General features: G+C 36.7%; 1 protein-coding gene across 2 annotated transcripts in view; it reads right to left on the reverse strand.

Annotated features, from left to right (window-relative positions):
* LOC146003687 (sialin-like) overlaps nucleotides 1-25,651 on the reverse strand; it is an 89,892-nt gene that overhangs the window by 51,341 nt on the left and 12,900 nt on the right. The window contains exons 1-2 of one of the 2 annotated variants that reach the window (XM_083142052.1): nucleotides 16,366-16,601; nucleotides 8,956-9,020 (exon numbers count right to left, since the gene is read on the reverse strand). In XM_083142052.1, the coding sequence (XP_082998178.1) occupies nucleotides 8,956-9,001 (46 nt within the window). In that variant the 5' untranslated portion in view covers nucleotides 9,002-9,020; nucleotides 16,366-16,601. Of the gene's footprint in view, nucleotides 1-8,955; nucleotides 9,021-16,365; nucleotides 16,602-25,651 lie in introns of those variants that run through there. The other variant, XM_083142051.1, reaches the window with a different exon arrangement.

Below are 25,651 nucleotides of genomic sequence, written 5' to 3' on the forward strand. Positions count from 1 at the left end.
AAGAGCTCGAGGTTAGATATCTGGATTTGAGAGGTCAGGACCAGGATAGAGGAAGAGGAACCAACTTGAGAAATAGGAACGATCACGTCAGGAATCAAGAGTTTGTTGGAGATGGAAGGTACCAGGGATATGATAGGACATATAGAGGCCGAAATAGGTTCCAAAGATATGGCAGAAGGGGAAGTCCTAGATGGAGAGAGGAAAGAGAAGAAAGACAGCAGAATGGACGAGCATCCAATGATGAAACTGAGAGAAGAAATATATCTCAGGACGAAGAGAGAAACGAGGCAATGGAGCTAACAAGAAGCTATTGTAATGATGGAAGAAGGTTCCAAGAAAGATCGCACGGAGGAGAACATTTGGAGAACGCCCAAAGTAATCGAGCGTCAAACATGTAATGCTATTGCAGCAATCCCCAGGTGTGAGAGCTAGTGAAAAGAAACATGAAATGAGGGGAGAAACAATAGAGAAACCCAGCGACAGTTTAGAATTATGTTTAGTAGGAGAACCAGACTTTGGAAGACTAAAACCTGGGAGAACGTTTTATGTTAAAGCTAAAATAATAGAACTGGAAGTTAAATGTTTGGTAGATTGTGGAAGCGTAGTGGAAGTCATGAGTTACGAATGCTGGAAGAAAATAAGAGAGAAGTACCCGCAAGCTAGATTAGATACATGCGAGAAAGACAGGATTAGATTGGTCATGGCAGCCGGCAAGGATGAATACAAGATACAGGGATCAATAAAAATCATGATGAATATTCAAGGTGAAAATTTCTCAGTAAATTTCTTAGTGGTGAAAGGATTACGGTGTGAGATTATTTTAGGAGTGTCTTTCCTAGAAAAGTATGATGGGCACATTCATGTCAAAGAGAGAAGGCTAAATGTTGAATTGGAAGAGTCGTGTAGACTTGATATTCCTACAGAGACAATGTGTGACGAGTCAACAAAAGAAATGTGTGTTCGAAAACAAGGTCTTGTGGTTAACAAAAGGGACGTTTTGTATAAAGAAAGTGAATACGACGAAGATAAACATAGAGAAATAAAGAAAAAAGAAAATGAATATGTGGCGTCCGTTAAAGAAATACAAGATAAAGTGAGCGAATGCATAGAAATCTCGGAAAACGAGAGAAGAGAATTGAGAAATGTACTTGTCAAGCATAGGAATTTATTTAGCCAGCGACCTGGACTTACGAATGTGTATTCATATGAAATAGAGGTAGACACAAATCAGCCCATAGTATCTAGGCAATATTCTATACCTTTTACCAAGAGGAAAGCTGTTGAAGAAGAACTACAGAAATGGCTAGACTGGGATATCATAGAAGATTCAAATAGTATTCACATAAGCCCCATGCACGTAGTGGATAAGCCAAACGGAGGCGTGAGACCTGTTTTGGACCTGAGAGAGCTAAATAAGCATGTATTACTACCACGAAATCAAGTAGAAAAAATTAATGAGTTATTGCATTCATTTGCGGGAAGTAAGTACTTCACATCTTTTGATTTAACGCTAGGATACTTCCAGGTGGAGATTGAAGAAAAGTCTAGAAAATACACAGCATTTAGATATGGATCCAGGTTATTGCAATTTAAAAGACTACCTTACGGACTAAATTCATCGGTGTCGGCATTTACAACGGCGCTAAACAGAATATTTGGTCTGGAAACAAAGGCATGGTTAGCAATATATGTAGATGATATGTGTATACATTCAAAGGACTGGATGGATCATATAAGCAAAATAGACTGGGTTTTATGTAAATTGAAAGAAGCAGGACTTACTGTTAAGTTAGAAAAAAGTTCGTTTGCGAAGAAAGAAATCAAGTTCCTAGGGCATATAGTGTCTGGAGGAAACGTAAGACTTTGTAGCGATAAAAATGAGGCTATAAAATGTTTTCCAAAGCCTACAACCAGGAAACAATTGCAAAGATTCTTAGGGATATGCAATTGGAGGAGCAAATTTATTAGGAATTTCGCTTCAAAGGCCAAGCCTTTATACGATCTTTTGAGAAAGGAGGTGAAATGGAAATGGGCACAAGAGGAGGAAAAGGCTTTTAATGTACTAAAAGAAGACCTAACATCTAGTCCAGCTATAGGCCAGCCAGATTTTAAAAGACTTTTCATCATAGGAACAGACGCATCAAATATAGGTCTAGGGGCCTATCTCTTCCAAAAAACCGAGGATGGAGAAGATGTTGTAATTCAATATGCGAGTCGTGCACTGAAGGCGTTCGAAAGGGCGTATACCATTAGCGAACTGGAATGTTTGGCCATTATATTCGGTATTGAAAAGTTTGCGGTTTACTTGAAAGGAAGAAAATTTAAAATTCTTTGTGACCATAAGAGTCTTATATGGTTAAACTCTGCAAGGCAATGGAATCCTCGCTTGACAAGATGGGCATTACTTCTCCAGGAATACAGTTTTGAAATAGTGGATATTAAAGGAAAGGACAACAAAATTGCAGATGCCTTAAGTAGATCCCCTTTACATATGACGCAGGAACCGGAGGAAGTGTTGAAGTTATCCATAAACGCCATCATGGATGAAGAACTCGGGAACATATCGAGACAGGAATGGATAGAAAGCATGAAGAAAGATGAAGAATTAAGCGGCATCTTAAATGTCTTGAATGGAGATAGAAATGAAAACGAAAAGAAAATGAGAAGAGCGAAGATAGAAGGAAAATATGTAATTAAGGAAGGAATGATTTTTACAGTAAGCATAGAGAAATCTAATCAAGTGCAACTCTGCGTACCTGGAGCACTAATTAAAAAAGTACTCGCAGAAGTGCATGAGAAGTCTGGACATTTCGGGATCGATAAAACATTGAGACTTGCCCGGAGATTTTTCTTCTGGAAGTGTATGAAGAGAGACGTGGTGGATCATGTAAGAAACTGTATGTTATGTATAAGAACTAAACCTTCAAAATTAAAAATGGAAAGAGAAGAGTTACACGTAACTGCAAAAAATCCTCTAGATATGATATCTATAGATTTGATTGGACCTCTCCCAAGATCGCGAGGATTTACATATATTCTCACATGCGTCGACGTGTGCAGTAAGTTTGTAATATGTTATAACCTCAAGAAGGCTACAGCAAAGGAGATAGTAAAATATTTAGAAGAAGGATTTGTCAAACACTATGGAGTTCCATTAAAAATTCTAACGGACAATGGTACACAATTTGTATCGGAATACTTTAAAGATTACTTGAAGTTTAAAGGAATTAAGATGATAAACGGTACTAGGTATCATCCAAGTTCGAACCCGATAGAGAGATATAACGGGGAAATAGTAAGAATTCTAAGAATGTTATGTCATGACAATCATACGAAGTGGTCTACAGCAGTTAACAGAACCATAAGATGGATAAATAACTCTATATCTGAGGAAACAAAGAAGAGTGCAGCTGAATTGTTTCTGGGATATATGGAAGAACCCGGAATCTTCAAGGAATTTGATTGGCCGAGGGAAGTAATATCCAAAGAAGAGACTAAGGAAGTATTACTAGACATATACATTAAGAGAATGAAGAAAATGAACAAGAAAGCAGAGAATGGTACGAAAATAAAATTAAAAAAGGGAGACTTAGTATTTTGCAAAACACACCCAATGAGCAAAGCATCAGAGAAAGCAATCAAGAAATTGTTCTTCATATATGAAGGTCCATACGAAGTCATGAATTTGTTTCGGAACACAGCGGTAGTAAAGCATACAGAAACAAAGATAGAGAGAAGGGAGAACCTGGAGAATATTCGGAGGTACAACTGCACAGAGGAAGTAAGAAAGAGCTTGGTTAATGAATAATAGAAACAGTAAGAGAAGTCAAATGAGATGTAAAGTGGAAAAAATTATAAATTTACAAATGAATTTTCCAATATATAAATTTTTTATCCTCAAGGAGGGGGATATTGTGTCACGTGCCAGTTTCGCACGACACAATGAATGTTGCAAGGAGGAATGGTTTCTCGGAATCGACGAGAGATGGCAGCACGCTATATAAAAGGAGCAAGCGAAATTATAAAAAACTTAGAGCGGAGAAGAGGGATTATATATAGTATAGTAAATTGAGAAATATATAAAAGAAGAATTTGAATTTGAATTTGAATTTAAAATTGTGGGAGCGTCAGCACTTAGGCTATTTTGCTCCCGTCACATTATACGGGGGCCAGCCCCTTATCATCACAAATAACAACTCTAACGTTGCATAACTAAAAATCTTAAAATGTTCTGACTTCTGTTAAAAGCTGAGGCTGCAAACGGGCACTCAGCACACACAAGGACCAAAAACAGGACAACACACACAAGGATAAAAAACAGGACAACACCCACAAAATTATACTGGCCACAGTGCCAGTCGCCAGAGCCTCGTTAGTCTTTAGTCCAGGGTGCACTACGAGAAATATATATAAAAGAAGAGTCTAAATACTATAGAAGAAGTAAATAGAATGGTGTATATAGTAAATTAAAATAATTAAGAATATTGTCGCATACGAAACGCTTAGGGAAGTTATTAAGTAAGATAACGAATTCAGAAATGTATCTTTATATCTCTGACGAGGAGAACATCGTCAGTTTTTTTGTTTGTTTGTCCCCGGTGGCGCTGTTGTCAAATTAGACGCCCCGAAGCACTTTTCGGTTGCGCTTTTTCTTAGTCGCACTGGGCCATTGGCAGCGCTCGTTATTAGCGATCCTGGTTATTCCCCTTTGGTCGTCAAATAGGAGGTGGCGCTATTGTCAGTTTAGTCGACCCTACTCTTTCTACAAGTATAGCTTGTATTTGTTTGACAAAGAAGCGGGGGGGGGGAAGCGAGCACATAAATAAGATTACGCTTTAATAAAAGAAGAAGAAATTCAAAGAAGAAGAAGCTTTTTCCATATTAGAAGAAGAAGAAGCCTTTTAAAAGAAGAAGAAGCTTTTTCCATATTAAAAGAAGAAGAAGCCATTTAAAAGAAGAAGAAGCCTTTTCGATTATACATATACATATATTTTCTCTGTATTTTGTCAAATTCTCAGAATATAGATCCGCATTTTACTATATCCTCTTGGCTATAAAACGCTTTCTTATTTGGAATTCTCAAACAAAGAACCTATCCCCCTGAGATTAAGATATCTGTAGCCGTGGTAAATAACATTTAAGTACGTACCCACAAGGGGCGTAGCATTAGCCGGACTTCACTTAATCCGGACAGGCAAAAGGAGAAAAAAGCAGAATGCAAGGTTTTAAATGTGGCTAGAAGTGAACAAGAGAACTTCCCAAAGAAAAGGCAGTCAACCACTGATGAAATTCTGTTTCCCGCAGACTTTGTACTGTACTGTATAGTGTATTTAGGCCTATGCACTTTAAATACACCATAATAAACGTGTTTTGTTGCTATAAACTGAGTTTTAATGCACTTTCTACTGTTCTTTTAGGTTATTTCAGTTAATCCGGACTTTCGTTAAACCGGTCAATTTATCCCCCCCCCCTTTGGTCCTGATTAACGAGATTTTACTGTATTTGGACATGTTATGTCTACGTAAGTGCTATTTCGACCAGTACTTACACTTATTGTAAAACTTGTAAACTACCCTCTCTTGTAAACTACACTCTTTTCTACTTATTGCATATATCGCGAATATAACAACAAGAGTCTGCATAACATGACATAGTGACGAGGTATTTGCCTGTATTGGAACCAAGGTTGTACATTTGCAAACCTGCTATTGGCGCTCTTAGTACTCCAAAACTAGCTATAATAGTATACAATTATTGAAATGTTCACAAATGATTGCGTCTCATTGCTGGTGTCCAACTGCGTGACAATGGTTCTGAACTAGGAACGCCACAAGGCTTGGGAAACTTTTCCTCCGTGGCAGAGTGGTTAGCACAGCGCTCCAGGGGTTGTCGGCAGAAAATCAAAGTCAAAAAACCCAAACCAATCAATCTATCAACCAAATCAGTAACCTCTTAGCTTAAAATGCTACATGATTTTACAGGCAAAAACCCTTAGGTTTCAACCCTCTATAAGGGTCTCCTTCACAGGGTGGTGACCCTCATAGAGGATTCAAACGTCACGCATTTTTTTTTTACTCAAATGTAGACTGCGTTATTCATCATATGTAGTGTTTTGTCTGTCACAGAAACAAGGGTTTATCGTGCTACCATTGATGATTTGCAACACACTTATTATGTTAGGCAGCAGTAACTTCAATTAATTTTTACCTATACTTTATTAAAACAAATATAGCTAAGCTTATACGGGGTGTGCCAAAATAATGTTAACACTCTTTGAACTCTTAATAACAGAGAAACTAGTAAAGATGATTGACTGGACTTCTTACATTTCAAAAATGAGCATGTGTGAGCGCATATAGGCCTTCTTTTGTTTCTAGTCTCGTCACAGCCTGCCAAGCGGTAGTCACTCGTGTACACAAAATGGCAGAGATGAGAAATTGTTCTTTTGAGAAACGTAAGAAGAGTCGAATATCCACCCAGATCTCCTGATTTAACATATTTAAATTACTAGTTGTGGGGAACTCTGATGAATGCTGTGTACGTCACAAAGCCAGAGACACAAAGTGACGTGGGACATGCAATTGAGACAACCTATGCTTCCCTTCCCGCAGAAACCGTATCTGCTGTTAATCGATCTGTTCAGATTGCATATAATGTACTACTGCCAATGGTGGTCATTTTGAACATATATAACTTTAAGGTACGTGGCATCAAAAAATGTTCATGCTTGCTGTTATTAGTGTTCCTGTTATTGACATTCAAAAAATTTAAACAATAATTTGGGACACACTGTATAATCAGAAATATAGTTTCGTTTAATGTAGTATACGGGGGGGGGGGGGGGCATTAAACCAGTGTGCAAATTCCTGGAGAAGACAGGGGGATTTTCCCCCCAACAATATTGTCCTAACTCCCGCACCAAAAAAATTCTGGGGGGGAGTTTTTGTTAGAAGAACGAAGATAAGCAATTAGTTTTTACTTTTTATAAACTTTACTAAGGAAAAATCAAGAACACATACAAAGAAGGAAGGATATTGTTTGTCTCTCTGTATGTTTGAGCTACATGATTTCTCTCTCTCTCTCTCTCTCTCTCTCTTTCAAGAGACCATTAACAAATCTACAACAATAACAAAACATCCACAACTAAAGCAAAACAGCAATGCAAGACAAATATATGTATGAAATCTAATTTATTTATATAATAAAACGAAAAAATTAAATGAAAATTTAAATATAACAAAACAATTTAAACTATTTTCCAATTTTTTGACACCTTCAAGAAGTTATCAAAGGAATTAGTTTTCTATTTTATGAATATCTGGTTCATACTACATAAAAGTAACAAATGAATCCCTTCATATATATTTAATAACACATGTATTTGAATATTTAACAACTTACTTTCATATGTAAAAACATAATGTATATGTTTGTATGTAAAAACATAATATGTACATCATATAATAATTAATATCCGTGTGTATATATATCAGTAATGTGTTCTCCCATGTTACCTGGTTTAATGCCAGCAAACCAAATTTTTTCACATATATAGAAATTGCCGGAGAATTTGAAGTTGTCAGAATTTTGTTTTTGTTTAACTTGCACGTATGCATTTGTGTTTTATTTCTATTATATCTAATTAATATATAATAAAAGTATACACATAAACTGTATGCATGTGTGTTTATAGGTGTATATGACATAATTAAGAATATAGAAAATACATTTCTTTCTTATTTATATTTTACATATAAATTGTTTAAATTCTTTTAAAGCTTTGATAATCTTTTGAACAAGATAAAACTTGAATCTCTTTCATCTAGAAATAAGCAAGAATGATCATAAATTTGTTACGAAAATCTTAGGTTATTACTTTGTCCCATGATATTATTCAAAATATCTATACGAGCGACGTCGTATTGTGTAAAAACAAAACGAGTGTCATAACAACCTGTAAAGAATATAAAACATTTTTTTCTAAACTTTATTGTCAGCAATTATAATGATTTTTAAGATCACATTGTATTTGAATGTATTAGTTATGTATGTTTTAATGAACTCTGTATGTATTTTGTATTGCTCCTGTACATTTGTTGGATATTACTTCCTTATCCAATTTGTATTATACAAAGGGATCGGGTGTAAAACATGGTGACATTTTCGTTGTTTTTGAGTTACAAAGTAAAATGTGACATCCTTCAATTTTTGAGTGAAATTGCCATGTCATACAATTTGCATTGGACTCACAAGGGAGGTTATCTAAGTGTCCCCCTCCGATTTCCATGAAACGTGGCAGGTGTATAGAGGGACCCAAAGGAAGAAATACGTGTTTTTTTGTTTCAGCTAAAAAACTGTTTTAGGGGGCAACCCCCCCCCCCCCCAAATGTCAAGATGAGGACAAATTGAAGTGGGTATCTGACCCCGAAACCACGTAAATATGGCATAGGAAGAAACAGGGGGCATAGGGCTCCTGTATACATTTGCCAAATTTCATGGAAATCGGAGGGGGACACAGGGGTTAAATGCCCACTTCAATTTGTCCTCATTTTGACATTTGAAGGGGGGTTGCCCCCTAAAACAGTTTTTTAGCTGAAACAAAAAAACACGAAACAAAAAAACACGTATTTCTTCCTTTGGGCCTCTCTATACACCTAACAAGTTGCATGGAAATCGGAGGGGGACACTTAGATAACCTCCCTTGTCAGTGAAGCTTTGTGAAATTGGTAAACACAACACGAAAACAATTTAACTACAGCATAGCTTCTAATAACCTTTTTTCTTAATGAACTCAGAAATGACCAAAGTGTCACTTACCATGTTTTACATCCGAGCCCTTCAATTTATAACATATATAATCTTACATCTCCACACCAGTCTTCAGTGATTTCGCACCCTACATCAAACTAAATATATCTCAACCCACTACATAAAAATAAGGTGGTTTCCACTCACCAAATAGCTTCCTGACGCTCCTCATCTTGGCAGGCAACAGTTGCATTCCATCGCCCTGAGCCAATCTGCAAAGAAAAGCAACGTTGTATATGGATTAAGTGATGCAATAAAAGGAACCCGACGCATGTCAGCAAATACGCATATTTTGTTCCCTTTGTATTACCACAGATAGAGCATTACCTGCCGACTGTCGCAACAACGCACTTTTCGTTTTGAAATTCCACACGTTTCCCTCGCGTATTTGTAAACGGAGCTCCTTGAAGGTGGACAGTGGAATTCGAAACATCAAATCCATTGCACTGGAAGAGCTATTTTTAAGTCTGGAATTCCAAAACAGTGTGGCTCATTACTACAGACCCGGGTATTGCCCTAAATGCCTATCCTGTTTCTGTTATTCAGATTCGTATCATTTCAGTATTGAGGTAGGTTTCATCGTAAAGCAGTCATTGTACGTGAATCAAGGCTCGAAACAGAAATTTACACGGTGTTGTCTTTTATTGCCTGTGGTTATAAATAGAGCTGGGATTTGTATGTAATTACATATTCTATTCCTTTCTATATACAGGTATATACCTTGAACACGAAAATGTCAATGTCAAATTGGGGTGGCTACGTATGCAAGAAAGACGAACGCTGCACACACTGATTTTACTTTACAAAGTTCTCAACCTCAAGTCACCTTCCTATCTTCTCTCGCTTCCAATTTCTTCACGAATTTCACGATCGCGACACCAGATCACGCAGCTCCTCAGTTCTCTCTATCCCCGTCCACAGATCAAACTTCTTCTCCAACTCTTTCTCTGTATCGGCTGTAACACTATGGAATCAGTTGCCAGAAAGCACTAGAACAGTAAGCTCCGCCGGTTCCTTTAGCAGACGTGTTCGCCACTCTCTTCAGAGTAGTCGTTAGATCTTCCCCTGTCAAGCAGACTAAAAAGCATGTGCAAGTGAACGAATTCTTAAAATACCTTGCAGTTACTTAAATACAATCTTAAATTTTGCATTCTTTCATTCCATATCTAGTTTTTTGTGTATTATATATTTTGTGTGTTATATTCAGGGCTTTAAGACTTGTGTGTATGAGTATAATGTGTGTATGTGGACCTATGTTAAATGACTTAGTGTACTTTGTGTATAATATAATAATGTATAATTTTAAATGTATGGTTGAGTGGAAGAAAAGGCTTTGTACGGCCTTAACTCCGCCATTTAAAACAAGGCATTAATAAATAAATAAATAAATAACTGACATCAATTTGCATAAGTTTTAGGTTACATATTTTTACATATTTGCCAGGATATTACATATTTTACATATTTGCTAATTTACTTTACATAAAACAACATATTTCGTCATTTTTTTCCTATCTTGATCATTTTTCCTATATTTTTAATCTCTGAAACATGGTTAAGAAAATTTGTATCTCATGTGATGTCATATTTTCGAATCAGTCACCAAAATTGACTGCCAAGTCGCAAGACAGGCTGAAAAAATGTTATTTATCGAAACCTTAACCTTTTCCTGGTTACATATTTTAGTTTCGCTTTCAGGTTTAGGCAAAGCACCTAGGAACTTGGCATCGGTGGACAAGAAAGCTACTGAAGCTACTTTGTGTACGCGGCGAGTTACACAATATGTTTCCTTGTACAAAAAAGTACAAAAGTAGCTATGTATTTTTACTCGATTGTTGTTTCTGTAGACTCTATTTTTTTACAATTTGTTTCGAAAGTTACAAAGAACTCTCGTTCTACTATTTACATATTCTACAATAATTTGCGATGCGAAAAGTTATTAATAGTTGACAAAATTGGTTTCTTAAATATGTGCACGTTGCTGTGCTTTTTTGAGTTTATAAATTTGATACAAATTTTAGTTTGAACAACTTATGTCCTTAAAATTACGTTGAATATGTTCAAATAAAATAAATATATTTAGCAGAATTCTTGAAATTGCTTGGATACTCGATTATTATTACTATTCGATATTCTCTGATACTACATATTTTCCTACATATCCTTTGGATAATACATATTTAGGTATATATTTTATCAATTATCCCTACATATTTTGTACGTTGATATTACATAAAAATCCGGGCTCTAGTTATAACTTAGTAACTCTCCAGCCTTCTTAAACCCGAAGGTTTATGGCTGCAGCACCACAAGCCTTCCATCTGTCCCTATCCTGGGCAAGGTCAATCCAATCTCTTTCATCCTTACCGATTTCCTTCTCAGTAGTACTGAGCCGATACCGATCCCAATGTATCGGTATCCGAAAGTATCGGTTGTATTTCATCTACCGGTACCAGCGATAATTTCCCGGCGCTTTGATCGTTAAAAAAAAATGCAGCGCAATACTTTCGCCGAGTCTAATTATCCTTGAAATTATGCAAAATTCAAACTTTTCTTTTATTTTGCGCTAATTTTGTGATTACATAATATATATTCTAATGTAATTCTTGAATATTACAAAGCAAATTTATTGGTGAATTGCGTATATAATTGGAGAAGAATATTTTCACACAAATATTGATCAAAATTTTAAACAAATTTTAATTATTACAATTTTCAAGTATCGGTATCGGTGGGAATCGGTAAGTCGATACCGATACATCGGAATCGGTTCATTTCTTTATGTATAACTCGGGTCGCCTGCTCTGAAACGTCATGGCACCAATTCTGACTCCTTACCTACATAGCAATTTAATTTGTTTTGGGTAAAATGTGGATTGGAACTGCTCCCGCCCACCATACGGTGCAGACATGAGTCTACCAGATTTTGACTTGTTAACAAAAATCAAAGCTTTCATTCCACTAGAAACAATTGGGTTTCATTCAGAAGTTCCCTTAGGAGGAGAACTCAAGACACCAGACACGTGAACATAAAAAGTGTCTGAAAGGGAACACAAGACTTGCTTAAACGTTAAGCCGCTGTTATAAATGGAGATTATTTCGAAGTAGAAAACCTACAGAAACTCTTGAAACGATCCTCGTATATAACACACTAACTTCGAAATATTTCATCGCGACTAGTTGAACACAGATAGCCTGTGCTTTGAAAATTTCCGCATCACCTGGCATTATTCATTAAAAATATGTCGAAAATACTTTCGTGTTCTTGATTCTCAAAATACATAACATTAGTATATTGACACATTATTACTCGTCCTGGCGCTGTTAGCATATCAGTTGTTTTATTTTTACTGTGGTTTCAGTTATCTGCAAGATCGTAGTCACGGACGTTCACTATTTTGACATTGAGAAGTTCACTGAATTTCAGCCTTGCCCTAGATCATAGGTTATCGTTCAATAATGTGTTTATAATTGCTACAAGAAGTTCCGATGCTTTTCATAAACAATTTCATTTCAAAGTCTGATATATATTTGGCTGTTTTAACTTTTTGTCTGGTGGAAGCTGAACAGCAAATAATACAGTATATTTATACATTAAAGTACGTACGTATTACCAAATGGGTGCCAAAACGACTGTTTACTTTCTCCTGGTAGACAGTTCTAAAGAAGTCGAGAAAGGTATTAAAAAGAATGAACTGTCCCGTCTGATATCCTTGCATCAATGGTAATAAAACTAAAATTACCAAATATTGCAGACCACACACTCTCCAGAAACAACCTATTCGTTCATTTATGCAATTAAACATAAAAACCTACATTTCTCAATCATGAAACAAAAAGAGGCATTTCATGGCAAATCTTCAGCCTACTAATGACATATATTATTGACAAATTATAAAACAAATTTCCGAGTTCAGTCAAAACAATGTTTTTCAAAGGTTCGTGCCACTGGATGTGAATGAGTATAGCGAAATTATCAAAACGTTCCAGTCTGTGATTTCGTGATTAACAATGCCCGTGACAACTAGAACATTAACCATACATTTCTCCCGTCAGGTTTATGTACCACAAAGATCGAAGTTAAGATAGCTTTGAAAGAGTCAAGAACATGGTCGATGGATACATTAGTAAATATCTGACTATCGACTAATTAAGTAATGTTTAATTTGCTCTGATATGCTTATTTGGTACATAACCAGACAATTTAGTGAATTTGTGAACGTTGCTGGATTAGACGTAAATGTACAAAGGAAATAACGTCATACCTTGAATTGGCTCAAGTTCATTTCTTTTAGGGGAAATTTTTAGAGAATTGAATGTCTTAAGTTTTCACAAGTTAGTAGAGATATAGTTAAAGTTTTAGACACACACTGTAAAGAAAAGTTTGGTGTTAAAAGATTGGTGTTAAACGACACAGACAGTGATCCCAGTAGTCCACACTACATCTTAGTCAATGTTTAGCCTCAGTGGTGTTAAAATAACACTGATAAATGGTTGAGATTAAACGTTGACCACAGCAAAATTGTTTGAACATCCTGAGTCCACTCTATGCGAGGCTTTAACAGAAGTTATTTTTCAGTGCATATATCTCAAGACAAAACCGGGATAACACAATGGAAGTTGGTGAAATGTAAAATTGGCTGCTAACAAGATCAGAAAGCGAAGCTTCCATTCGTACAGTGGGATCCATGAGTATTACCGTGCAAATTGCCCATGACTACTTTCATTAATTTTTTTCTTAGATCCTGTGTTGTTACGCGATGGATTTGTATGTATGCTGGTGCAGAAGTTATCAACATCTTGTTTTGAGTTTTCTTTTAATTCTTGAAGCTCTTGTTGGGTCAAATAAAGTGCACGAACATGGTGATGGACAATTTGCACGATAATACTCATGGATCCCACTGTAGTCGATAAGAAAATTGTTTCGTCAGCAAAGATGAAAATCAAACTATTTCTGTTCTGGTCATTGGAATGCAATATCGTGCCAAAATCTTTGATTGTGCGGCTGAACAGTTATACTTAAACTTTCTCCTCTGATTTTAACTTGATGTTAAACGGTAACAGAAACTGAACATCACAGTGCAACAGTAAAGAAACTTACAGTTATGGCTGGCAACATTGAATGCGAGCCCTAGATTTGCAGGTATCTTACGATTGTTCTGTTAAATGATCCGTGTAAATTGAACACGGGAATAGGTATATAAATGACGTGAGATATTATGTGGGTCAATCAAAAAGATGATAATTCAATGACTAAATTTTGCACTTACCGTGTAGAGCGTTGGAATGTACAGAAATGTTGGGATTGAGAAGGTCGTCCTAAACTTTGTGCTGTCAAGAGAACACTTAAACCCGCGTTCACACTCTCCAAGGAGATCAGGTTATACACAATTCGCGGAAAGAGAAAGTACGAGAAACGCTTGTAGAGAAAGGTAGAAAGGAGCGTACAGCGTGATGAGAGGTCTCCAAGCAGATTGGAATTAACCTTCGGCAGGAAAAGGTGGCAAAAAGAACCGATTATCTAGACACGTGGCGTGGAATTGATGAGTGAAAGTAATTTTAACAAGGAAATACAATTGGCGCCTGATCACTGGAATGCCCAGGGAGATTCCCCTCATACATTACATTGGCTTATGCTCAGAAGTAACATATACATCTCTGTGGAATCATTTGTATGTGTGTAGATGTGGCATCAGAATTTGTGCGGAAGTGTACGATTGAATTGTTTTATTTTACTTCGTGTTTCTGCCCCTTATGGCTAATGAAGATGAATGGTGATAAGCTGAAATAGATGAAGGGACAAACACATATGGACAGCACACAGGTCACATCAGAGGAATGTACTGGCCATGGATTCAGACGTCAGAGCCTCGTTAGTCTGCAGTGAGGGTGACATTTGGGTGTCTTAAAAAGGGGTCAGTCCTTAGACCCCTGCGGCCCTGCGGAAGTGTAATATATGATGTACAGTAAAAGTGTGTGTGTAAACACTACCGCAGTGGTCTGCGTCGTTTCTACGACACCAGGGGTGGAATTGACCTTCTGTTAATGTGCCTCCATCGGGTATGGAACCCGGGACCCCTTGATTACAAGATGACGTTACCACTTCGCTATCATGGAGGAAGACTAATTGGAACTGGACTTACAGTTTAGAGTTGGATTCGAACCACTATGCGCTTCCACCGGGTATCGAAGCCGGACCCCTTAACTACAAGACAATGATGATACCACTTCTCCAACGGAGAGGCCCTATTTATTTCGGTCAATAACTATGAATAAAGTCTTAAGGGAAATCACCCCTTGGCGGAGATTTTACAGTGGTAAACCTTGGCAAAACGCCCGGTGACACGGTTTTATATAATTCGAAAACAACAAAAGTTTCCAGTTATTTTCATTGCTTTGACGATATCAGATATACGTATGTTTGTGCTACTGCCGATAAGTGCGTTACACAACGCATGATGTCACGTGGACAAAAACGTGCAAGGGGAAGATTGAGTTTCGGATCGCTTGCTATGTGAAAATGTTAGTCATAAACTTTGTTGTGTTACTTCTAACATGCGAGCCGCGGTGGTTTAGTCTGTCGACCTCCGTGGCGGAGTGGTTAGCGCTACGACGCCAGGGGTCCCGGGTTCGAATCCCGGTTCGGATAAGGATGTTTGTGCTTGTCGGGAGATACTACGGCATGGGGGTATTCCTGTAAAGAATAATAATTAAAAAGTCGGTATGGCGTCCGACTGCCACCCGGGTTCGATTCCAGGAATAATAGGGGATCTAAGGTTGGAATTTTTCCGGCTTTGTCTCCGCATAAAGCGGATCTGGGGCCTCACCCAGCCTCAAATCAATGGCTGCCTGGGGGGTTAAATGCGGCCGGAGGGTGGTGTTGATCATATCAGCTCTAAAATAGCCGATATCGAGAATATGTGGGAGTGCCGGATTAAGGTGGGTGCCATTGACGCTGCAGCATTAGGCCCATTTAACAGACGAGAATTTTCCGAAAGCTGAATAGTTTTCTTTTGCTATATTAACCTGAAAATAAATCTTAGAATGAAATTTGGAGCCCCAATTTTGGACGCATAGACACAACGTTACTTATTATACAGTTACAATTATCCTTTGCACTGTGACGTAACTATAACGTCGTTGTGTTTGTTGTTCACCAAAGATTTCAAGCATCAGGCCCAATTTCGTCTTAATCCAGCCCTGTGTGGGACTCTACTCCCACATCCCCTAAAATGTGCCTTCATAGCACGGTGCTATGCACAGGAAACTTTACCTTTTGGCCATCCTGTTGGGATACTACATACAGGAACATTATTATGTTATTACCATAATAATAACAAGCTTTCTTCTTCTTTGGAATTTGAAATGATTACCCTCTTCCACACACCTAACAAACGAAGAAAACTTCATACTTACTAAATGATATCATTCCTTGCCCGCGTGTGAGCATTTATGACGTATGTAGACCAAATCAAGTTCACTAAACAGCAACAAACAGTATTACACATTTCAATCAAGTGCTGGAATTATCATGTACAAGAACTCACGGCTACTCACCTAAATTTCACTTGTAGTTTAGTTGACGTCTTGGCTATTACAACTCTTCTGGTTTAGAACAAGTATATCAGGCTGAACAATCAAATGACTTTGTTCAACCTTTTTTCTACGGCAGAAACAAGTCGAGATTGTGTTTTGTTCCTCACTCACACTTTTCAGATTCGAGACAACATTTCTGAGGCACTAGTCATGCAACTGTGGTGTTAAATTGAACTTGCAGAAATTTACAGCATGCAGTTTTCGACATGGACACAGCCAAAACGTAAGGCGAGTTAATAAAGCAAATAAGAACTGCTTCCTTTGACGTACGCGTTCAGCATTTCCCAAGACGCAACACTGCTGTTTCAGCCATTCCAAGAAATTACCCAAGTTCGCATTTCAAGTTCAATGGCAAGCGCTGCAGATAAGTAGGTCAAAGGGTTTCTTTTGAGAAATGTTTGTGTTCAAATGCCTTAACGCTTAATGACACGAATTATTATTCTCAGATTGCGATATACGTCTTGATATCGCCAGAGGATGCCGTCTGTTCTAAGGCCATGGTCACTCTGGCGTCGGTTCGGTGGTAGAGGACGTAGTTCTCGGGTTCGAGTCCCGGCCTGATTTCGAACCTGGGACCTCTGACGTTGTAGCGCGCTGTGCTAACCACTCCGCCACGGAGGTTGGCGCAATTAACTATAGTTTGACCAAGTGTTGACGAGTTGTTGTTGTAAGTCCAGTTTAAAGTGGGAACAGAACAACTATGGGCCTCCACCGGGTATCGAACACAGGACCCCTTGATTACAAGGCGACGTTACAACTACGCAACAATTATTCACATTCTAATAGTATTCATTGACAGATATGTCTCTTATTTTAATTCACCTTTCTGTTACTTGGCTAATCGCGAAGCAGTGGCGCAACCACAGGGGGGCATTGCAAGGTTGGGGGGCAACCTTGGACGGAAATGAGTTCTAGGGGTGCAAAGCGGGCATTGACGACCAAGTGTACCTGCAGGGGGCAATTCGCTCCTTGTTGCATATGTGTGAAACATATCGTGCATGAAAGTTATACATGATAATGTAAATAATAATAATATTTGGAATGCATTTATCAAGCATTTTCTGTCTTTCAGAAATAGTTTATGTGTTTGTTTTCCATTATTAATGTAAAATTGAACGTGTTGAAAAAATGATAATAATATTAATGTTGGTCTCTGGTCGAATCCCGGCTTGGGCATGGATGATTGTTAGTGTCCATTCATCAATTTCATCATATCATCACTCATCCCCATCTTCGCAAATTAGCCAAAAGTGGCACAAACGTAAAGTAAAATATAGGAAATCAATAATGTTATAATTATTATTAGTATTATTATTGAAATTATTATTATTATTGGCACGTTTATCCTGGTACTTGACCCCCGGACAAAAATTCGTGGTTGCGCCTCTGTCGCGAAGACAAGAATGAGTGATAATGTGATGCAATTCATGAAGCGACACTTTACTCTTGAACATTCAAAACTGCCTTCGTATTATTAACCTCTTTCCTTTATCTGCATTCATTTCCCCTTTTCTGATTTTATACCTCTCTGTTTAGATGTTCGCATTCCTTCCTGTCTTAGGATTAAACTCTTATTGCTCACACTCTCTCTCTGTCTTCCTAAGGTTCTTCTATCTATCTCCTTTCTTCTCTTGAAACATTTGTTTTACAACCCATAAGAATGACGTCATACCGTGTAGCCAGATCAGACTACAGAATAAAACTCTCCGAACTGGCACTATTGAAGATTCACTTTGATATAATTTCAAGCTTTGACAAAATAATACAGAGATTTTATAAAGACATGATGAGATTATACTTTCTTCTCTAATATGGTCCTAAAAAGAGTAATCTTTAACTTCTACATTTCTTGTCGCGAGACATAATATGTAAATCAAAATTGTTATTGACTGTTATAATAAAATTGACCAGAACATTAAATTATCTTTCCGACCTCAATCCACTAATCTCGACTGAATCCCCTTCTGAAACTATGCTCAGCATATGCAGCACACATACCAAATTTTAAAAAGGGGATCACATTTCAGGTTGAGACTTTGCGAAAACTACCCGTTTGTATTGTTTTCAACGACTATCAACGCCAGTATGCATTCACCTTGAACTCTTATGTTTGTTATTATCCTGATTATATTCAATGCCATCCATGTACATTAAAGTTCAATGATTTAACCTCACGACTGACAATGATTACAGTACTTTGATGAAAGTAAGTGTTAAGTCACGTTGAGGTGTGAAAATGAACTGAAGTGGAAAGCTGCTTTCGTCCAAGGTTACCGAAGAAGAAAATCCACTAATGTGAATCAAACAGAACTGGCAGCACTGTTGCGAAGTTAAATTGTAATGTCTAGAGCACAGACCTTGCACTGCACGATTGTAACAAATGTATTATTTTCCAGGTGAGAAAACAGTGCCAGAATGAATCCTCTTAACACGTCGACGTTCTGATCCGTTGCCTATCGTTGACTGATCCTGTCTCCCGGAACTTTTGGAGCAGTTGTGCAACTGTCACATGCGACACTGCAGTGGTAAAATGACCCTTGTTTGCCATTTTCGAGAGTGGAAAGTTTGCAGTATACGAAATATCTTAGTGTGTATGTCTCCCCCAAGAAAGAAGCTTTACAATTCCAGCCCCTCCCGAAAAAAAATGCATACCTCCGTGGTCGCTTTTTGCTTTGGTCTGCAAGCTCTCTCAGAAACTCAAGACTGAATAATAAACAGGGTGAACTTGCAAAAAATAAGATCTAGATGTAATGCAATACTTTTTTGTGATTGAACAGAACAACTGGGTCATTGTAGATAAATTGACAAGTAGTAAGAGGATGGCACAGAGGTCAAAGGGTCATTGTTTAATCGTCGTGCAGTACCCTGTAGCTGTTTCCACACTAACTTCCTTGTCAGATACTTCCTATCATAACCCATTTGCAGTTTCGATCATAGTTTATGAGTCAATGGACCGGTCGTGCTCAAACTGTCACATTCGATTTTATTTTTATCTTGAGTGTTCGATTTATGTTGCCTTCGTTTCTCTGAGTCAGTGTGTTACTTTGCTGGAAGTCCACGTGCATCCCCTTTCAAGACAAGGGTGGAAGAAGCATTCTCAGGTGGAGATCAGCTTCGATAGTGCATGTTGTTTGTTTCGCTCGTTCAGTTTTCTTCGTTTCCTTTTCTCTCTCTCTCTCTCTCTCTCTCTTATTTTATTCTCTTCTTGCTATTCTTTTCCCTTTCCTTCTTCTGTTTCTATATCTCCTTCTTTCCGTATTTTCTTTTCTCCTCAAATCTCTCTCGGTTTCGCTTTCTTCTTTTTCTCTTTTTCTTGTTTCTCTAACTCTACCTCTTTATATTTTCTTCTCTCTTTCTGTTCTCTTTCTTCTTCAATTTCTCTATTTATTCCTTTCTTAATTTCTTTAACTCGCTCTCTCTCTCTCCTTCTTTGTTTGCATTTCTATATCTTTCCTTCTTTTCTTCTTTTCTTTTTCTATATTTCCTTACCTCCCTATCTTTTTCTCTCCCTTTCTCCCCTTCTCCCCTTTCTACATCTTTCATTCTTATCTTTCAATTTCTCTCTCATTTTTCTGTTTCTTTTCCCCTTTTTCCTGTATTTCTCCCTTCTCTCCCTCTGTCCTTCTCTTTCTTTTTCTTTTTCCTTTCGTGTACATTCTTCTTTTGTTCGCTTTCTTCATTGTTTATCTATCCCTTCCCATTTTATATCTAACCCTCTTTATTTCCATTCATCTCTATCATTTTGGTTGTGTGTGTGTAAGATTCGGGGTGAATAGATGGTGGAGCAAGAGGCTTTTCCAGTCTTGATTTTTTTTGTATCTTCGAAAAACTTAAATCAGCAGCTTTCTCATGTCTTGGTATCCACAGTATATTAAGCGAATTTCCACAAGTTTAAGTTGCTAGATATCACTCATGAACTTGAGCAAATTAGATATCAATGTAACCAACAAAATTATTTGATTTTGTTACTTAGCGTCGATTTTATGCCACTTTTGTCTAACGTGACAATGAGGATGATTGATAATATGATGAAGGAACGCACAAAGAATAAAGATGCCCTGACCGGGATTCGAAACTCAGGTCCCAGAGCAAAATTATATGAAATGATGATTTGGTGGCTGTTAACTTTCCATGTACTGGGGGTGTAAGGGGTGCTGCTTCCACGTCGTGCACCCAATAGTGAACCTCACTTCCACGTAGTACACCCTGGACTGCAGGCTAACGAGGCTCTGGCGACTGCCCCCATGGCCAGTACAATTCTGTGTCGTCATGTGTTTTGTCCTTATCTGTGCTGAGTGCCTCTTAACAGCCTCAGCTTTTAACCAGTCAGAAAATTTTATTATCTTAATGGTTACGACACGACACGACAGTTATGTTCTTTTAGTTATGGTAATAGGCTGGACCCCGTATAAATTGTCGGGTGCAAAATAGCCAAAGTGCTGAAGCACCCTAAATTCAAAATTCAAAACATTCAAACGATCATGTACAGTGGGATCCATGAGTATTACCGTGCAAATTGTCCATCACCATGTTCGTGCACTTTATTTGACCCAATAAGAGCTTCAAGAATTAAAAGGAAACACAAAAAACAAGCTGTTCACAACTTCTGCACCAGCATACATAAAAATACATCGCTTGAGAACACAATAGGATGCGAGATAAAAATTAATGAATATAGCCATGGTCAATTTGCACGGTAATACTAACGGATCCCACTGTACTGTCACGAACATTTCTGGATTGTAACGATGCCATTGGATTGTAATGGAGTCTTTTTACAACGTAGAAGTGTTCGTGACTGTACAAGGGTACCGGATATGTTAATTCTCTGAGTATGTACTACAAAGAAGGCAGAAATAAATAAACGCATCTCATGTTGTACACTTAACATAATACAAACACGTTCTGTGTTTAATTTGTTATTAAAATTTTTAAGGGGAGAAGGGACTGCGCCCCGTTCTAAATAAGTCCTTGGTGAGAGTCAATTACAACGATTGTTGCACATCACAACAAAGAAAAAAACAGGCAATTCTTACGTGCTGACATAATAATTGGCAGTGTGATTGAACGTGCAAGAATGCAGTTTGCAAGCTGATTGGCAGACTTGGGTGAGAGAATAAAAAAATCAAGGCAACAGAATTCTCTGAGGGTGGAACGCATTTTTGACGACTAATAGCTCTCAGCATGCGTCCTTCAGAACTGACATGCGTCAAGATGATGACGTATGTCAGACTTTTTTCTTGCAGTAACTTAGTGATTAGATGAACAATATTAGATTCCTTAATCAATGTAAACCGTAACAAGTTGACTGCGGGGTTGATGGTCTAAAACCGCCAATTTCCGAGGCCATGCAACTATCTTGAAAAATTGAACATGACTTTTTTTTTTTTTTTTTTTTAAAAAAATAAATAAATGATTTTGAGATTGAGTGAAAAAATGGCGTATTGGTTCAATAAGCAAGATTATTCGCTAGATTGAATCGAATGTTATGTGGATTTAATTGAAGGACTTGTGTAGTAAGATTAAGTAGTGTTTAGATTATTATCTATTGTGATAGAAAAGGACAAAAGTTGATTGATAATAATCAAATCTATTACAATTTAAGACGTTCAATATCCCTTTGGATTGTATTAGAGATGTGCTTTAACTGTCTCGTTTATTTATCATAATGGATCAAAAGGGAAGCAATATTGTTGAGGACGGACATAGTGCTATATGCAATAATACTATAACCAGTGATAATATTGATATAATATCATCTGATTCAAAACATGAAGAAAATGATGTAAATGATGTCATGGACATTTCACACAAAGTAAATGGGCCGAATAAAAGAAAGAACAATACAATACAAAATGAAATGGGTAACAAAAGTTCTAGGATGGAACACACTACCAATCATGAAGAAAAAATATACCAGTATGACATAGGTGCCAACGAACCCTATTTAGTGATAATAGAAAGTAGAAACCAACAGTTAGGAAATTTGCATCCAGTTAAAGTTGGATATATGTTGATGGATAATAATGTGAAAGTAAAGTATGTAGATCAAAGTGGACGAAATAGAGTTCGAGCATTATTCAACACGTCACAAGAAGCTAATAACTTTGTGAAAAATAAAGTGTTATTAGACAAGTTAGGAGTAAATGCCAGAATTCCTAAATCTTTAGTGGAGAAGGAAGGCCTTGTGTTTGGAATACCCACAGAATTTGAAATGCAGTATTTGGAAAGCAGTATAGAAAGCCCAGTGCTAGTGACTAAGATGGAAAGAATGAAGAAGAAAATATGGCGGAATGATGGGTCATTTAAGCTTGAACCTACTCAAGTCTTATGTGTAACTTTTAAGGGGACAGTTTTACCACAATACATAGCAGTTGGAAAACAAATAGTTGAGGTAGTGCCACGTGTGAAACCAGTGTTGCAATGTAATAGATGTTTCAGATTTGCTCACACAGGTCAACAGTGCAAGGGTAAAAAATTGTGTTATAAATGTGGCCAAGATTATCACGAAGGAAACTGCGAAATGAGTGAAACATGTATAAATTGCAAAGGAGATCATAACGCTTGCAACAAAATGTGCTCAAAATATCAGGATGAAAAGCAAATTCAAATTATTATGGCCGAGAAAAACATCTCATACTATGAAGCAAAAGGTATTGTGACGGGAAATAATTCAAAAAATATATCATGTGAACAAAAAATTAAATTATTTAGGGATCAATTTCAACATGAAACTGTTCGAAGAAGCGGATTGGAATTCCCTCCCATCAAAAAGAGTTATGTGAATGAGAAGAATGCACCAACAAGTGATAGTTGCAAGGAGGGCAGAGAGAGTTATTGTGCGAGTTTTGTAACTCAAATGGCGGAACAAAAGAAAATAGCAAAAGAGAATAGTGGTCAAAAAATGAGAGTACAATACAGCAAAGTTGTTACATCACCTCCAAAGAAGATTATGAAAACGGCTACAAGACGTATTGTACAACTCCCACGGGAAAACAAAAAGGATGTGAACGTGGATTCTTCATCCTCATCAGACACAGAAAAAGAACAAATAAAATACAAATATCCAGTATATTTGAGAGAATCCCCTTATAGTAAGCAAGAACAAGATATGGACAATATAAATTGCAGAAGATATTCGGATCGTAAATCAGTTTCTTGTAGACAAAAGGAAATATATCAGTCATTGTTGGACCTTTTACCAGACATGATTGAATCAGTTCGTGATTTAGATGATTCCAGGAAGAAACAGAAGATTTTAATTTCAATGCAACAAATTATAGGAAAGATAATTGCAATATTATCAGAAAGTTAAACTTGTAGAAGAGGATCAATAGGTATGTCTTTTATGGTGCAATGGAATATAAATTCATTTACAGCTAGAAGATTAGAAGTATTACAAATTATAGATGAGCATCATCCAGGTATATTGAGTTTGTCCGAATTTCGTGGTAGACAGCATCAATATTATCAAATACCTCATTACGAGTTAATATCTAATTTACATACTAAAGATACAAGAGGTGTAGGTTTATATATACATGAAAGTATAAAATTTAAGAGAGTAACATTACCAGAATCATTAGGGTTGATAAAATTATTTAATGTAGAATTAATAGCAGTGAAAATTAAGATGAACACATTAGAGTGTACAATAGTTTCAATTTATATTCCATCGAGTTATAAATCTCAACATATTAAAGTAACACACTTTAATGAATTATTATATTATGTCCACGACAATGTCATTATCACAGGTGATATGAATGCTCATCATGAAGCATGGGGTTGTAATTATAGAGATGCATTAGGATGTAGTATTTTGGACTGGATTAGTGATCGATCATTACATTTCATGAACGATGGGTCAGCTACTCATTATCCATGGAATGGTAAATCACCAACAGCCATAGATTTAACTATTGTGTCAAATAATATAATAAATAAATTGTTTTGGGAAGTAGATTTTGTGAATAGGGGTAGTGATCATTTGCCAATTTTCATTACACTGTTAAATGATGCACACTCAGTAACTAAAATATATTCATTACCAATTAGAAGGTGGCAGGTTAAAAACATCGATTGGGAATTATATTCTATAATTTTGGACTCTTATATCTCAATGGAAGATATTAAACAGGAACAAAACATAACGTGTCAACGTTATTTACAATTAATAACATATGCAATGGATATTGTAGCTAAACGGAAGAAAATTAATAATAAAAACAACTTTCCCACTATAAGTTGGTGGAATGATGAGTGTCAAGTTGCAAAAGAAGAAAGAATAAGATTGTCTGAAATATTTGCTGAACAACCTTTGCCAAATAATTGGATAAATTTAAAACAAGTAATTGCTAAAGCAAAACGTATCTTTAATAAAGCAAAAAGGCAAGCATGGGAAGAATTCTGTGAATCATTATCACCATCTGTTAAAACAAACACAATTTGGAAAAAAATAAATTTTCTTAAAAAAGGACATAAAATTAGAGTTTCACCTATAACAACAATTTGGCAAGAACATTTTGAAAAAAAGTTTACACCTAGTTATGTAAGAAATAAAATACCCGAGATTATAAATAATATAAGTTCCATTGATGAAATTTATTCAAAAATAACATTGCAAGAATTAAGAGAAACTCTAAGTAATATAAAATCAACTGCTCCAGGATACGATGGAATAACGTATGAAATGATAGGACATCAATCGGACAATGCATTAAAAGTACTTGTAAATATTTATAATAATATTCTGAGAAGTGGAAATGTGCCACAAAACTGGAAAACACATCTGATACTACCTATACTTAAATCAACTAAAGATCCGAAAGAAGCTGAATCATATCGACCTATTACGTTGGCTCCTACAATTGAGAAGATATTTGAAAGATTATTATTAAAAAGATTAGAGTGGTATTTTGAGAAAGAACAATATTTTTATCCCTATCAGTTTGGTTTTAGGCTAAACAAGGGTTGTATTGATGCATTATCAACATTAACATTGCATGTTCAAAATGCAATGTATAAGAAACAATATACATTTGCTCACTTTATAGATATACAAGGTGCATATGATAGCGTTGATCCTCATATATTAATTGATATGTTAAATCAGACAAATACTCCGAAAATAATTATGAAGATAATATGGAACTTGATGATAAATAGGAAAATATTATTTTGGTTTCAGGACACACTTAGTGGGCCCCGTACCACTTCACAAGGATTACCTCAGGGAAGTCCACTG

The sequence above is a fragment of the Lepisma saccharinum genome, chromosome 20, assembly GCF_977018435.1.
Source record: "Lepisma saccharinum chromosome 20, izLepSacc3.1, whole genome shotgun sequence".
Taxonomy (NCBI): Eukaryota; Metazoa; Arthropoda; class Insecta; order Zygentoma; family Lepismatidae; genus Lepisma; species Lepisma saccharinum.